Genomic DNA, 15,354 nt, shown 5'->3' with positions numbered 1-15,354 from the left:
CTCTCAGGTGAAACGACGACCCTCCTGGTGCAGTGTTGCCTTAGTGGTCAGCAGGACCCCGGCATGTGTGGCGGTGAAATGACTGAGTGCCTTACACAGCCTGGATCGCCATCTAGTGTCCTGAGCTGGCGGCGTTGCAGGCCAGTCTGAGGACCCACCTGTCCGCCAACACGCTTTCTCAGGCTGGACTCCACAAAATGCCCCTTCACCGCATGACCGTAGCTCCGCCCCGTGGGGACATGCCACGGGATACGTCATGGGGCCAGCGTCCAGAGGAAGGGGCCTGTTCTCAGGGTACTGGTAAAGTAATTGTGACTCACGGCTAATAAAGATACATACACCACACATTCCCTCAGGTGACTGAACACACTGATAACATGTGGGCAGCGCATGCCCTGGACATGAAGGGGAAAGGGGAGGCGGCTGTACAGCCGCTGTGCCTGCTGGGTTCCGGCCCCGGCCTGCTGCCAGCTCGCAGTCTGTCCCTCCTAGTGCAGGGATGGAGGAGACCCCTATGGGATAGGGTGGGGTCAATCCAGCCCAAACTCAATGTCCTCGCTGTCGGTCCCTTCGCCCGGCTCAGCCTGTGCCGCCTCCTTGCCAGCACCGTTTTCTGAAGAGGCCAAAGAGAAAGTGGCTCAGTTTGGGGGGGAGGGTCCAGGACCACCCCACCCACACACACACACACACACATATGGCTGTTGAGTAAGGCTACAGCCTGGGAGATACCCCAAGGTACGTGTTTGCACAGGGGAGCTGCACCTTCTGGGGGAGGGTGGGCGGGGCCTCCCACACTGGGTGGAGCCTGGGCACCTCCCCTTGGAGATTCTGATCGATCCTGCTTGGGATCCCCAGGTACCTCCAATGACCAGCCACGTTTGGCCAGCACTGGTCTAGGGTGGGCTGGGGGGGGTGGGTCCTTCAGGAAAAGGCACAGCCCACCTGCAGAGGGCTGTGGGTGCAGCAGCATCACCTGGAGGGCAGGAAGAGGGCGTGGTGCTGTCCCTGTTGTGGGAGGCCTGGGGCCCCAGCAGCTGGTCTGAAGGCAGGTCCCCAAGCTCTTGGATCAGGGGACCGAGGGACGGAGGGCCTGGAGATTCCTTGTCTCCTCTTTGGACTTCCAAGCTCTGTTCTGTGCCCATTTTAACGATGGCTGCAAAGGGGGCCTCAGCCTGCTTTGGGGGGCCTTTAGGAATGGCGAATATACTGGAAAGGGCTTCTCTGGACCCGTTCTCCCGCCCAGGGAGTGACACGGAGTCCGCATCCGAGTCACTGTCGTCCTCCAAGCAGCTGGAGACAGCTTCAATCCTGGGAGGGCAGGTCTGCGGAAAGCAGGCAACAAGTCAGGCGGGTTCTGGTGTCACCATTGCTGGGGCCCCTCTACCCTGCATTGGGCATCACCACGTTCTCTAGCCATTGAGGAACCGCACCCAAACCCACAGGTCGGTGGGGATGGCGTCCTACAGCCGCCCTACAGGACAGGGACAACTGGCCTGTGGGTGTCTGAGGCTGTCCATCCCTATGGGAGGGGAGAGCCTCATCTTTCCCCGCAGCTTGACGCTTTACCCACTGCAGCACCAGGACTCTTTGGTAACAGGTGCGTGGTGATGAGAGCCTGGTAAGACTCTTGCTACGGGGGCCCTAGGGGATGGGCGACAGTTGCAGACAGCCACGTTCCCTTCCTCTGTCCTCCCTTCGGGTCCGGCAGATGCACTTCGTAAATGAGAGGGAAGAAGGGAAAGGTGCTGGCTGTGGGGAACACGTGTCCTCGTCACCTGGTCCTCCTGGTGGCCGAGGAGCTCGCTGGCATCCACGTCTTCCAAGTCAGGTAGGTCCTGGAAGAGCAAGCGACAGCTTCAGTTCACGGAGAGCACCCGTGCATGTGCAAGGGGTCACCCCACAGGCAGTATGGCCGTGAACGCTGGCAGAGGGGAGGGGACCACACAGAACACCACAAATGATGCCACTTCTGGACCAGAGTCCAGCCAGTCCAAGTGGGTTTGCACTATGTGACACCTCCCTCCCACTGTGAGGTGCCCCCAAATGTGACCTCACAGGTGTGGGTGATAATGTCTAGGAGGGGCCCAAACCAAAGGCACCTCTCCCTCCTCTGTGTAAGTTTCTCGGGACCCTGGGGGTACACAGGTGGCATGTTTGGACCTCCACAAAGCCTGTGTGTGGGAGTGGCTTGACAATGTTGGGGAGGGGAACATCTTCACCCACACCCAGACGTCTGGAGGGGGCCAGGGAGGGGCAGGGCAGTTAGGCACTTGGACAAGTGACCTAACCCCACTGTGCCTCCTTCTCTATAGAATGGAAGCCCTTGGGTGGTGCAGATGGTTAATGCATTCACTACTAAACAGAAGGTAGTTCAAATCCGCCCAGAGGCCTGGTCATCTACCGTCCAACAAGCCAAGCCCCAGAGACCCTAAGTGGCGCTGTCCTGCCTTGACAGATGGGGGCGGTCACCTGAGCTGGGGACTGGACCTCGCTGGAGGGCAGCCAGGTGGGCTTGCTTATTCCAGGGGACGACAGTAAGTCGCAGATTTGATGGGAGAGTCTGGTCAGTGTGTGTATGTGGAATAGGGAGTGAGTCCTGACCTAAAAAATATTCACGATGCCCTACTGTTTGGCTACAGTAAGTTCTTGGGTTTGAGATGGACCGTCCACTTGTTTCTCGGTGGACTTTGGTCCACAAGGCTGAGACCCTCCAGCTAGGCCTGATCTTGCCCCTCTGAGCTTTTTGTTCCCCAAACTCAGAGAACAGGGTCTGGTCCCTGAAGGATGGCCAAACTGTACTCTGAAAAATGTCCTCCGGGAGGACCAGCCACTGTCACCCAGCCCGTCCCCAGCTCTAGGGTTTCTGAGGCTGTCAATCCTCATGGGGGCAGACAGCTTCCTCTTTTCCCCACAGAGCAGCCAGTGGGTTTGAACCACCCACCTGGAGGTTAGCTGTCCAAAGTTTTTTTGTTTTTGTTTTTTGTCCAAAGGTTTATCTGACCAACCTCGCCACCAGCGGTCTTTCCAGGAAGGGCGAGAAAGACTGGGAAGCAAGCTTCACAAGGTGGTTTGTGTTTCGGTAAAAGTCTCCCTCCATGACTTACCCTCCTATTTCTGCCAGGGCAGCGCTTACTCGATTACAGAAAGGGGCCGGTTAGATCGGTCCTCCCCAAACTCACATGAGCATTTGAGTCACCCGGACACGCTTACTCCCTGGCTGGGATCCTCAACCCAGAGCCTACCCTTTGAAGGTCTGTCCCAGCGCCCATGTCCCCAACTGGAGGACACACACTGCCCCCTGCCCCCAGATGCCTGCACGTACGTTGATGAAGAGCCGCTCCTGTGCCACCAGCCTCTCTCTCTCTTCCACCCCATTACTGGTGGCAGCCACAGTGTGGGGAGGCAGCTCTAAGGAGCAAGAACAAATGGTCCTGAGTGGGAGGTTGGGCTTTCAGAAGGTGATCAGAGGGACAAGGCTGAGATGGATCCGACAGGGCGAGGGAGGGCCACAACCCTGCTTGGGTGGTGGGTTCAGCAGGGAGCAACTTCTCTGGCTGTCCCCAAATGGACTTTTCCTAGTGGGTCCACGTGGATGGGGTTCAGCTGTGAGTGCTTGTTTATAGGATACACCGTGATTGCCATCCTGCTGAGTAGAGCGTGAGCCCTCTCCGTAGCAGCGGGGAGGGGAGGGATCTCACAACCAGCAAGAGCCAAGGGTGGAGCACATCCCCTAGACCCAGAGATCCCTGGGCAGGGCAATGGCAGAGTCCTGGACTTCTCAGCCCACACAGCATGTAAAACAGAGCGCTTTGGAGCAGGACTGGCTTGTGGAGACATAACTGGGGGGACTGGGGGTGCTGACTCTCAGTGCTGGAGCTGAGCACCTTTGAGTAGAGGCATATAGCGGAGTAGCATGCCCTTTGGGCATTTATTGGCAGACCAGAAAGAACTTCATAGCCTGTCCTGACTGAACAACTCTGTCCACTTCCCTACTAAACCCCCTCATCATGAGCATGGTGGATGAGTTCTGTGTGGCCACCGAAGTGAACTCTGGTGCCTAGCCAGAAAGTAGAGCATGCTGGGGAGAGACCAAGCCGAGAAAGAGAGAACTATTTGAGATGGTGTGGCGCCCAGGGCTGCCCTGGGACAGGAGCCAACGTGCCACAACCTAGACTGGGCTGTGTCCTTCCTCAGGTCCAAAGATGAGGCCCCAAAGACAGCAGGTCCAGCTTCAGAGTAGATGGTCACCATGGAGCTGGGAGGTTGTGAGTGAGGAGATGAAACTGTGGTGGACAACAAGGAGCCTGGGGGCCTGAGCAGTGGTTGGTTGGCAGGCCCGCCCCTGGCCTCTCTGCCCCTTGTTCTGTGTGTGTAGCTGCCTCAAAGGCCTGGGGCGAGGGACACCTGTCAGTAATCGCTGGTGTGCCTGGGGGAGGTGAACCACAACCGGCTTGCTCATCCTGGGGTCCTGGTCCCTGCTCTCCCTTCAGATCACTGGGCCTTGAAACCAGCAACCTGCCTGTGCTGGGTCTGCCCGAGAGCCACATCTGAGAGTGAGAGGCAGGGACCAGACAGGCAGAGGGCGTAGACAGCCTCAGGCCCACCCCTCTGTGGCTCCAGTCCCTCCTGACCTCACTCCTACGTGGCACCTCTTCACTTGTCCCACCTGGGGCTGCGAGGGGATTCTGGCTCAGAGGGACCTTGAAGGACAGACTTACCAAAAGCTTGGGGATGTGTGTCCATCCAAAGGTGTCTCAGAAGAAAGGTCTGGAGATCTGTGCTTGTGTTTTTAAATCAGCCCTGGAAACCCCCACCGGGCACAGTTCTCCTTGCACAGCATGGAGGCACCAGCCACCCCATCCCACCAGTACTACCTAGCTGGGCCCTAGGGGTCCTGCCACCCTGGGCTCACCTTCTTGGGCAGTCCCCAGACCTGGAGGGCTCTGTGCCACAGTGGGGAGCACCTCTGCTGCCTCCTGATCCTCTGTCTCTGGGTCCTGCTCCCCGGCAGGCAGCTCCTGGTCTTGGCCGGACTCTTCTGGGAAGAGCTCATCCTTGGCCTCGAAGCTTTCCCTAACGAACACCTCCATCTTCTGCCGAGTGCCTGGGTCCACACCCAGTGCTTCCTCTGTCCCCTCTTCCTCAATGGCCGGCCCTAAATCAGGGGAGTCTCAGGATAAGGAGGACATCACATGGGGGCGGGGCGGGAGGGAGGAGAGGACAGGGTCCCACTTTGCAAGTCTGACCACCTCAGCTCTGAGACAGTGAGCATGGGCTGTGTCCACTATGAAGGTGTGGTTTGTTATGGCGGCCAGAAAAACCAACAAGCGGGTGGGAGTGCTTCTTCAAGTTCATGGGAAAATGGTGGGAAGACCGTGGGTGGGGGTAACCCCCCCCCCAGTTCGGATGGGTCTAAGTGCCCTGACGCTCCACCCAGTTGCGGTGGCCTGGCAGGTGGGCGAGACCAGCTGTAGGTGGACCCACAGGTAAACTAGGTGCAGGGTGCAGATGGAAAAAAACAAGAAACCCCCAAGGAGATTCCAGCTCAGCATTGTCCAGCTCGGGGTGGGGGTGGAGGGTGCCCCCCAGGAGCTCGAGTCCCCCTGGGATGGTGCACACACCTGCCTCGGGGCCACTGCCCCACTGTCTTCTCCTGGCCTCCGCCCGCCGCTTGATCCTGGCCAGCGCTTCCAGGCTGTCCGTGATCTTCCGCCGCTCCTGGCTCTCCCACAGCTCTCGCTCCTCCTTCTCAGCCGCAAACCCACCCCGAGCCCAGGCCTCCGCACAGGCTCTGTTTGCCAGGGCACAGACAGACAGATGGACAAAGATGAAGGGAGGGCTGACCCCTCACACCTACAGCAGACTCCAAGCCGAGCTGGTTCCTTTTCGTCAAATTCAAACACGGGGTCGTGAGTATGTGGACACGCACACATAACCCCCCTCATCAAAGCCACGTCGGACGGGACACCCAAAGGCCCCGGGTGACCGATGAGGAAAAGGAGAGAGCTTGGACATCATCAAGATGAAAGGGGCCGGGGGATAGGGCGATTCCCAGAAAACGCACCCTCGGGTCAGGGCGCTTACCTACCATGTAGAAAGAGCTCCCACAACTCAGTAACAAAGAGACACACAACAAGACATGGGCAGAGGTTGAGTGTGTGCAAAGACATGCCTCAGATGTGGGGGCGGGGTAGCGAGGGGGTGGGTATGTGGCAAACACCTATCTGATGAAGGAACCGAGATGAGAAAAACCAAAGAAAGGCAACCCGACTCCGCCGTGGCCTCCAGGCCAAGGCAGAGCTGCCCCCATGGGTTTCCCAGGCTGTGACTAGCAGCTGCTGCTGGTTCCCAACTGCTGAGCTGACTGGTTAGCAGCCCAACACAGAACCCCAGAACCCCTCAAAGTGAACCATCAGAAAACAAAGTGGCCGGTTAAAAAGTGAGCGGACAGTTTGAACAGACACCCCCACCTTTCCCACCAAAGAAGATGCACGGAAGCCAGAGACACAGGGAAAGCTACCCAGCACCCTGTGTAGTCTTGAGAATTTCGAGCACAGCCGCCTCAGAGGTCGGGAAAATCCAAAACACGGACAATAGCAAGGCGGGTGGGGAGAATTCATCCAAAGGACCAATGGGCCATGGGAACAAACCCACCCTGAGCCCAGACAGCCTAGGTGGGGCCCAGCTACCACTACCAGTGGAAGGCTTACAGGTCTGATGGAGACTGGTGCAGCCTGCCCACGGCTCAACTCAGAGAAGCAGTAGACAGGCCTACTCGAATGCCAGTCATGCCAGAGAGGTCTCATCGACTTGAAACCACATGCTGCCACCGGAGATCCCAGGGCAGCATGTGCCCCAGGGGGAAAGCGCAGACTGCAGGGAGGGACAGGAGTAAGGACAAAGGGGAACAGGAAACCTAGGAAGGCAAGGGAGCCCCCTTCTGCTGGGGCAGTGGTGACCATGCCGTGAAGCCAGAGGCCTGTGTACTTGAATTCTTGGATGGCATGGTAGTTACATCATCTGTTGTCGATCTGAGACTTATGGAGTGGAGGGGTGGAGTTTACCAGGTAAACTTTTGTCAATCAGGTCGCTTGATGACATCATTTAGAGGCGCTAAGGGGATAAATAGCTTGCTGGAGGCGGGACATTCACACACTCCCTGTGAGACAACCCTGAGGAGAAGCCACCTGGACCTACCCTGATGCAGCCAGAGCCCTGGGAGATGGAGAAGCTACATGGAGACCCCTGCCAGCACTGAGATGCTTACACTGCCACTGGGTCCACAAGACTTCCCACCCCCTGGACTGTGATCTTCCTGCATTTGGCATCAGTGCATGTGTTGTGTGAGCCTGAATAGATTAGTGTCTGACATATGGACTAATATCAGACTTATAGACTTGATCTGGACTGGGCTGGGATGTTTTCCCAATATTCAGTTGTTCTTGTATATAGAGATCTTTCTTTTTTAAAAAATTATTTTATTGGGGGCTTGTACAACTCTTATATCACCATCCATCCATTGTGTCAACCACATTACTTGCCATCATCATCCTCAAAACATTTTCTTTCTACTTGAGCCCTTGGTATCAGCTCCTCATTTCCCCCTCCCTCCCCATAGAGCTCTTTCTGATACAGTGTTTCCATTTGTTTCTCTAGTCTACCCCGGACTAACACAGATGGGAAACCAATCTGCTTGTTCACCCAAATCCCAATAAAATGGTTCAATCAATCATACTATTATTGATCATTGATGGATCAGTCACAGCCCAGCAGGCCACCTGTACTCAGGGGGCTCTATTCAAAGTCAGAATTCTCCAGAAATTTACATGAGAAGGGAAATTTAGAGCACCACAGTCCATGGGGCCATTGTCTCCAGCTCTTGCTGGCCAATGTGGAAGGACTTCAGAAAGCGTGCCAGAGGGTACATCCAGTGGGGTGGGGAACCCCTGAGCAAGACGTTCCTCAAGGAGCAGACCTGAGTCCAACTGCTGGCCTTGCCAGCCACCTGACATGGCAAGTGGGGCTCCCTCTCCCACCAGCTCTCAGCTGGACAGAGGTCACTCTGGAATCGCAGGCTCTGGCGAGGCTGTAAGTGGGAGGCAAACCTCTCAAACAATTGGAAAACAGCTGCGAGAGCTGCTTAAAAGGCTGAGGAGAGGGGACGTTTGTGGAAGGGCTGTGAACAGACAGGTAGAAAAGACACCCTGGAGAAATAAAAGAAGGCAAGGACCTTCTCTGAGACAACCGTGTAGCCAGGGAGACCACTCCCCAAGAAGACCAATGCCAAAGAACACCGATCCCCAAAGCCCCCGAGAAGATGATAATACGGAGGAGACCTGGTGGCTCCGTGGTTACATGTTGGGCTGCCAACCGCAAGGTCAGTAGTTTGAAGCCACCAGCCGGCTGCTCCAAGGGAGAAAAAGGCTGTCTACTCCCGAGGCAGAGCCCCAGAAACCCCCAGGGGCAGTTGTACCCTGTCCTACAGGGTCACTGTGAGTTGGAATCCACTCGAAGGCAGCCACCTTTTAGGAGGTGTTCATCGATTAGGCATATGCCAGTCTCATAGGAAACAGGGCTCAAACGTTTCATGTGAAAGCACCGCTCAGAGGCTTTGCACTCCTTACCTGTCTTTGGGGAACACGGGCCTGTCGTCCAGGTAGGTCAGCTGTTTCAGGCGGACAGTCAAGGTCCTCCGATAGTTGGGGATTTGCTTGACAACTGGATTTCCCATCAAGTTCAGCACTCGCTGGAAGCCAATCAGCAGAGCCTCCTTAATGACTCAAAGTGCATGTGGCTGGAATGTTGGGCACAGGGTGTGGAGTTCGGGGCATAAGCCCTGATGATGCCATGGGTTAATCATCAGGCCCAACCCAAAGGTGCTCGCTTCAAGCCCACCGGACTGTGCCTCGGGAGAACAAGGGGACTATCTGCTCCCATCCAGGTTTTCATCCTCGGAAGCCTGAGGGGCCGGCTCTGCTCTGTCCTCTAGGGTCACTAGGAAGTCAGAACGGACTCACCGGCAGTGTTTGGTGTTTGGGTAGAATGCTCTCAGTGCAAATGAATAAAAATTGTATTTTCCCCCAGTTTCATCTTTCTCCTGCGGAGCAGCAGGTGAGTTTAAACTGCTGACCTTGCAGTCAGTGGCCCAAAAGGGAACCCACCCAATCAGAAACCAAACTCATGCTATAGAGTTAATGTCAACTCACAGTGACCCGATAGGACAGGGTAGATCCGCCCCTGTGGAATTCAGAGACTGAATCTCTGTACCGGAGCGGACAGCCTCATCTTTCTCCCCCAGAGAAGCTGGTGGATTTGAACTGCTGACTTGTGTGTTAACCCATTGTGTGTTAACCCAGGGCTCCTTTCCTTTGGGACAATCCCACTAAAAACAAAGAGGGGAAAAGTGTGAAAGAAGAGAGATGGATGGATGCATGAAGGAGTGGGCGAGAGAGAGAAGGGAGGCAGGCAGGAAGGACACGGTGAGGTCAGAGGTTGGGTACGTTAAGAACTCAGAACCAGCAACATTTCTTTTTCTGCTGTTACCAGATTGGGCATGCTCTCGAGGACAGCCAGGATCTCCGGGTCCCGCAGGAGGTTGTGGGAGAGGTCTAGAACACACAGCTGGGCGCATCCTCGCAGGTGCTGGACATCATCCACGCTCTCTAAGCGGTTGTGGGCTATCTGGAGGGTGTTCAGGACCGGAAGGCAGGCTGGAAGAAGGTGCAGGCTGCAGAGGTTGGCTTCGCCCAGCCAGCGGTGTGGGGGGGGGGCACCCCACCCAATTCCGGTACCTCCCTGAGGGGTAAGCGAGGGAAGCAAGCGAGGGGCTGTGCCCCTGGCGGGAGGCCGGCCTTACCAAGATTTTCTATGGTCTTGATGTAGTTGTTGCTGAGGTTCAGGGCATCCAGCTTTTGCAGGGGCTCCAGGTTTTCGATCTTGTGGATGAGGTTCACCTGCAGGTAGAGGCACCGCAGCTCCGTCTGGGCGCTCAGGTTCTCGATCCGCTGTATCCCGTTACACTCCAGCCAGAGGCAGCGCAGCCCCGTGTACTCCTCCAGGTTCTCGATGCGGTCGAAGCCTGGGGCAGGGAGGGGTAGTCAGGGCCACGCAGCCATGCATGCCCATGGCCAGAGGGGCCAAAGTGCTCAGACCTGGAAGGTCACATTCAAACCCACCAGCAGCTCTGTGACAGAATGGTGTAGACCTGGGCCTTGGGGCGGAATGTAACCTACTTATCTGGCCCCTCCAATAGCTTGTCCTACCCTTCACTTTGAGTCCTTGTCTCTTGTGTAATACCCTCTTCCCCTTCCGCCCAGTGCTTCATCTCCCCTCCCTTGTTCAGTTCTCCCACCCTGGGCCTGATCTGGCAACGTGTTAACCCTCAGAGTCTGTTTTCCATTGATCTGAACACCCCCGTCTTGATTTTTTTCCCCCCTCACAAACTACTTGTCCTTTAGTGGTTGACTAATTTGCCCAAGTCGAAAGGAGCCCTGGTGGCCTAATGGTTATGGTGTTGGGCTGCTAGACACTGGGTCTGCAGTTCAGGAGTCACAGTCTTGGGAACTCACAGGGGCAGTTCGGCTGCCCTCTCCTACAGGAGCTCTGTGAGGCAGCCCAGACGGATGCGAGCGCGGCAATGAGTTCTGTCTGTGTGTAACTGCACGCAGCACCAAGTGCTCTGTGTTCATCCCCATTGGCAGGTGTTTCCGGGAGTCACCCTTGTTCCCAAATGTGGTGTCTGCCCCCGCCCCACCCCAGCAGCTCTTCCGCCCAGCCCCGCCGAAGCCCTTGCCTTTGAAGTGTAAATACAGCGTGTCATTCAGGGCCGGGGTGATGTACAGCTTGTGCTGCTTGCAGAGCTTCTGCAGGAGGCTTTTGGTCATTCTGTCAACAGTGGAGAAACTGGCAGGGTCATCCTTTAGCTGTCACCTCTCTTCTAAAAACATTCTTAGCCACATCCCCCTTCTCCCCGCCCCCAAATTCTACAACCTCCTGCAGGCCCAGTAGCTATTTAAAATCCCCCCCCCCTTTTAATTTATCTTTTTATTTTAAATAGCTCTCAGAGCATCTTCAACATTGCTGCCTTCAATATTTCTTAAAGCCTGCCACGTGTGTCCTGGTGAAAACCCTTCCACTGGTGTGATCGGCCACTCCCTCCCTGGTGCCAGAGCTTGTGGGCAGCTGCCAGCACAGAGCGCTGCCAGCCTGGCTGGGCTCCCAAGAACGCATAGGCACTGGGCAGCCTGCGCCTGTGCCATCTCCATGCACCTCAGTGTGTTCACCTGCAGAAGGGGTGCATGCAGCCTCCTTCAGGATGCACCTGCTCTTAACAGGTAGCACGCCCGCCTACCTGGTACCGCTGTCATCCCGGTCATTTCGGCCTGTGGGTGCTGCCAGGCAACTGTCTGACCGGCCATCACCACTCGGTTTCTGTTCCCTGAGGCAGGATGTGTCGGAAGGGTCCACACATGTGTCTTTGAGCTCATTAATGTCTGTAAAATAAGACAGAGATGACATAGTCACTCATGGCCACCGAGTCCACACGGACTCCCAGCGACCCTCGAGGACAGGGTCTCTGAGGGTGTAAATCATGATGGGAGTAGAAAGTCTCATCTTTCACCTGCGGAGTGGCTGATGGATTTGAACTGCTGACCTTAGCAGTTCAATGAGCAACCCGTTACACCCCCAGGGCTCCTAGAGGAAAAGATATATAGAGTTTGTGTGTGTTGTGTGTATAATTCTACACACACACACACACATACACATTTCAATTTGATCAATAGTGCTTTCTGCTTTCCGTAGGGTGGTGGTCCTTAGGTGCTGTCCAGTAGATTTTGACTCAGAGAGACCTCACATGACAGGGTAAAAACTGTCCTCAAAAGGTTTCTGAGGCACTAATTTTTATGGTTCAGTGGGCTAGGCACTGGGCTGCTAACCACAAGGCCAGCAGTTCAAACCCACCAGCCCCTCTGCAGGAGAAAGATGAGGCTTTCTACTCCCATCAAGAGTTACAGGGTCAGAAAACCACAGAGGCAGTCTACCCTGTCCTATGGGGTACCCGGCTAAGAGTCAGAATCATCTGGCAGTGAATTTTTTTCCCGGGGGCAGAGGGGAGCAGGGTAGGGGACTAAGAATCAAAAACGAGAATGCTAAGTATGGGGAATGTTTGTCTCTTTTATTTAAAAAGCCTTCAAGTCAACAGGAGAAATTACCAAATCGCTTCCCATTCTAGGTGGCACTATCTGGAAGCCGGTTTTCTTGTGCATGGGTCTTTTTCCTTCTTGAGACATGCCTCCAAAGGAACTTCCCCTGCTCCCTGCCCCCGACTGTGGTCCTTGAGGGCACCCTTGGCACGACTTGAAGGGTACCCTCCAAGCCCAGAACGGACCCCAACCACATACCCATTTCAGCCAAACAATTGACCCCACCTTCTAACACCAAGAGGAGAAGCCCTGGTGGCGTAGTGGGTGACACATCGGACTAGCTACAAGGTCAGCTGTTTGAAACCACCAGCCACTCCAAGGTAGAAAGACAGGGCTTTCTACTCCCGTAAAGAGTTATGGTTTTGGAAACTCACAGGGGCAGGCCCACCCTGCCCTATAGGGTGGCTGTAGGTGGGAATAGAGTCAGTGGCAATGAATGCGTTTTCTGTTAAACCCCATCATCCAGGATAGAGTATATGGATCTGTTTTTCCAGCACACCACCTCCCCACCCCCCGGAGCCCCAGTGGCACAGAGGTTACGCATTGGGCTGCAATCCAGAAGGCTAGTGGTTTGAAACTACTAGCTGGTCCACAGGAGAAAAACAGAACTTTGTACTCCTACAATGACTTACAGTCTGGGAAACTCACAAGGGGGCAGTTCTACCCTTTCCTGTAAGGTTGCTATGAGTTGGTATCTAGTGAGTTTAGTTTGAGTTTCGGATCCTGTCAGTGTCCCCCAGGGAGCAGTACTGCCCACTCTGGGAAACACTGGACTGGCCTCTTTATCTGGTCACTAAAACGTTTTCCTCATTGGGCCCTAAGGCAAGTGAGACTGGGTGCTGGGCCAAGCTCATCCCCGGAGCACTGGTGAGAGTCCCACACTGAGCCCAGATTTTCACCCAGGCTTTCGACCATGTCAGGTGCTGGACAGGGTTGAGGGCATTTGGTCCAGATGTCCTGCCCTCCCATAGCTCACTGTCAATGATTTTACACGGTGACACTGACAAAGGGGCCAATTCAAGATGGAATGTCATGGGGAGCAGGAAGGGAACTGGGGCGTGAGGTACAAATGCAAGGTCACGTTGTCCAGGGGAGAGTCTGCCCCGAGCTGAGTCTCACTCACAGTGACCCCATGTGGCAGAACAGCTGCTCTGGTAGGATTTCATAGTGCCAGGTCTGTTTCTACAGGGGCCGTTGGGTGGGCTTAAACTGCCAACCTTGGTTAGCAGCCTCACATTACGGCTGCACCACTTACTACTGCAGGGTAACCTGGAGCAAGTTCAGTAACCTCTTTGACTGCAGAGAGCTGCATTCCAAACCCAAAACCAAGCTCGCTGTCATCGAGTCGATGCTGGCTGATAGCCACCGTATAGGCCAGGGTAGAACTGCCCCTCTGGGCTTCCAAGACTAACTCTTTACGGGAGTAGAAAGCATCATCTTTCTCAGGAGGAGCCGCTGGTGGTTTCAAACTGCTGACCTTGCGCATAATAGCCTAGCCCCCAATCTCCCGCTGGGTCTGAAGAAGAGGTATGTGGTGCAGGCCCAGCGCCCCTTCTCTTTCCAGGGAAGCAGTCAGCACCTTCCTTGCGGGCCCTGAGGCCTGAGCTCCCGTGGTCCCCCGCAGACGCCTCCACACCGGGCTCGCCCACGCACTCCTGTTCCGCAAGCTCCGGGGCCTCTGGGTGCATCTTGAAACACGTCGCCCTGCAGCGTCTGTGGCCCCAGTCTAGCCAGGGATGCTCCTCTCCTTCCCCACTGGCCACTAGTGCCTGCGTCGTTGGCGGTGCAACGCTCTTCTGGTCTCCACGGTAACCGCTGAGTTCGCGCACGCGCACTACTGGCCAGCGCGCCGAGGGCGCCGGGGGCGGGCCCCGCAACGGCTCCGCCCCCGGCGTGTGCGCGGGTCACGTGTGGGCGTGCGGGGCGGCAGCTGCGGCGGTGGTGACGGGGGCGGCGGCCGCGCGGGGCTGGCGGGACTGGGCCGAGACTGCGCCACCTTTGCAGGTACCGCGCCCCCTGGAAGCCCCCCTGAGTCTCCCAGTCTACCCTCTCCCTGTGTCCCAGCCTCCGGTTCTTGCGAGACCTTCCCTCTGCCCCCCCAGCCACGCCCCCGTCATTGTGGAGCCCTCGGCTTTGGGGACCCTCGGAACGTCATCCCCCTTCCTTCAGACCACTGCTCCATAAATCCCCCTGGCACCCCCCTCCTAGATACCCCCCTAGGGGACCCTGCAATTCTGGGGTCTCCCCCCTCCCATCCCCTTCACCCGTCCATCCCGGGGTGTGGGGGTAAGCTGCCAAGCCACGCCCGTGTCAGGGTGGCTTTATTTTCCCTTCCAGACGAGTAGGAGTTTATTGTCTTTTTTTTTTTTCCTGGGTGAAAAATAATTCAGAAAAATAGTGCTCGTAAAGAAAGTGGGGAGGCCGCAGCAGCCCCTGGGGGTGCTTGGGTGCCTCCCGGTGCACCCTCTGCCAGGTGCCCGCCCCTCCCCCCTCCCCCCATCAGGTGCAGCGGGAGAAGGCCATTCTGAAGGGGTGTGTGGTCCCCACACAACCCAGCATCCAGTCGGCTGTGGCTGCTGCAGAGCCTCGGGTGTGAGAATTCCTGGGAGGCAGAATTCCTTCAGCTGCCCAGCTTTGGGGCCCTGGGTGCATCGTTCTATCTCTGTGGGCCTCAGTTTCCCCATCTGTGTAGTGGGGTGACTGACAGAACTGCCATGAGGCAGATGAGTGCACAGAGCCCCGGGAGGGTGCAGCATATAGCGGATTGTGTTGTGAAGACACCTCTGGTTTCAGTCGACTAGGCTGTCGGGAACACTGCTGTCCAGTCCCTGCCAATCGAATGACAGTGACCCCACGTGCAGCAAAAGGAAACACTGCCGGGTCCTGTGCCGTCCTCATCCTCCAGGCTGGGTTTGCCCCTGTCGTGGCAGCCCCTGTCATTAACGGTCTTCCTCTTTTTCTTATTTATTTTTCTCTTCCTCTTGTCCGATGACGGAATAGTAGCGGCTACCAGCTACTGTACTCTGGATATGTTGTCAAGAGAGACCAGTCACAGGAGAAGGACATCCTGCTTGGTAAAGTAGGGGGGCAGCAAAAAAAGGAGGAAGGCCCTTGCTTGACAAGATGGATGGACACAGTGTCTGGGACCTGA

At 56.1% G+C, this 15,354-nt stretch overlaps 2 protein-coding genes across 2 annotated transcripts in view; one reads left to right on the top strand and one right to left on the bottom strand.

Annotated features, from left to right (window-relative positions):
• Window positions 1-216, top strand: part of TAF1C (TATA-box binding protein associated factor, RNA polymerase I subunit C) — a 7,878-nt gene extending 7,662 nt beyond the window's left edge. Inside the window, exon 16 of the mRNA XM_045293598.1 lies at window positions 183-216. Within this exon, the coding sequence (XP_045149533.1) occupies window positions 183-216 (34 nt within the window). The remainder of the gene's footprint in view (window positions 1-182) is intronic.
• A 229-nt stretch (window positions 217-445) lies between these two features.
• DNAAF1 (dynein axonemal assembly factor 1) lies at window positions 446-13,913 on the bottom strand. Its single transcript, XM_045293840.1, has 12 exons — window positions 13,783-13,913; window positions 11,351-11,492; window positions 10,793-10,884; window positions 9,857-10,078; window positions 9,544-9,710; window positions 8,625-8,746; window positions 5,583-5,791; window positions 4,913-5,155; window positions 3,323-3,408; window positions 1,776-1,835; window positions 974-1,322; window positions 446-613 (listed from the first exon to the last, which is right to left on the bottom strand). Exons 1-12 carry the CDS (start codon window positions 13,889-13,891, stop codon window positions 531-533), a joined length of 1,884 nt encoding a protein of 627 aa, XP_045149775.1. The 5' UTR covers window positions 13,892-13,913; the 3' UTR covers window positions 446-530.
• Between the last annotated feature and the right edge of the window lie 1,441 nt (window positions 13,914-15,354).

Source organism: Echinops telfairi, unplaced genomic scaffold (genome assembly GCF_000313985.2).
Source record: "Echinops telfairi isolate 266 unplaced genomic scaffold, ASM31398v2 ScPeMD7_2291;HRSCAF=2852, whole genome shotgun sequence".
NCBI lineage: Eukaryota > Metazoa > Chordata > Mammalia > Afrosoricida > Tenrecidae > Echinops > Echinops telfairi.
Note: the sequence above shows the minus strand (reverse complement) of the source record. Positions and strands in the feature narration are given on the sequence as shown.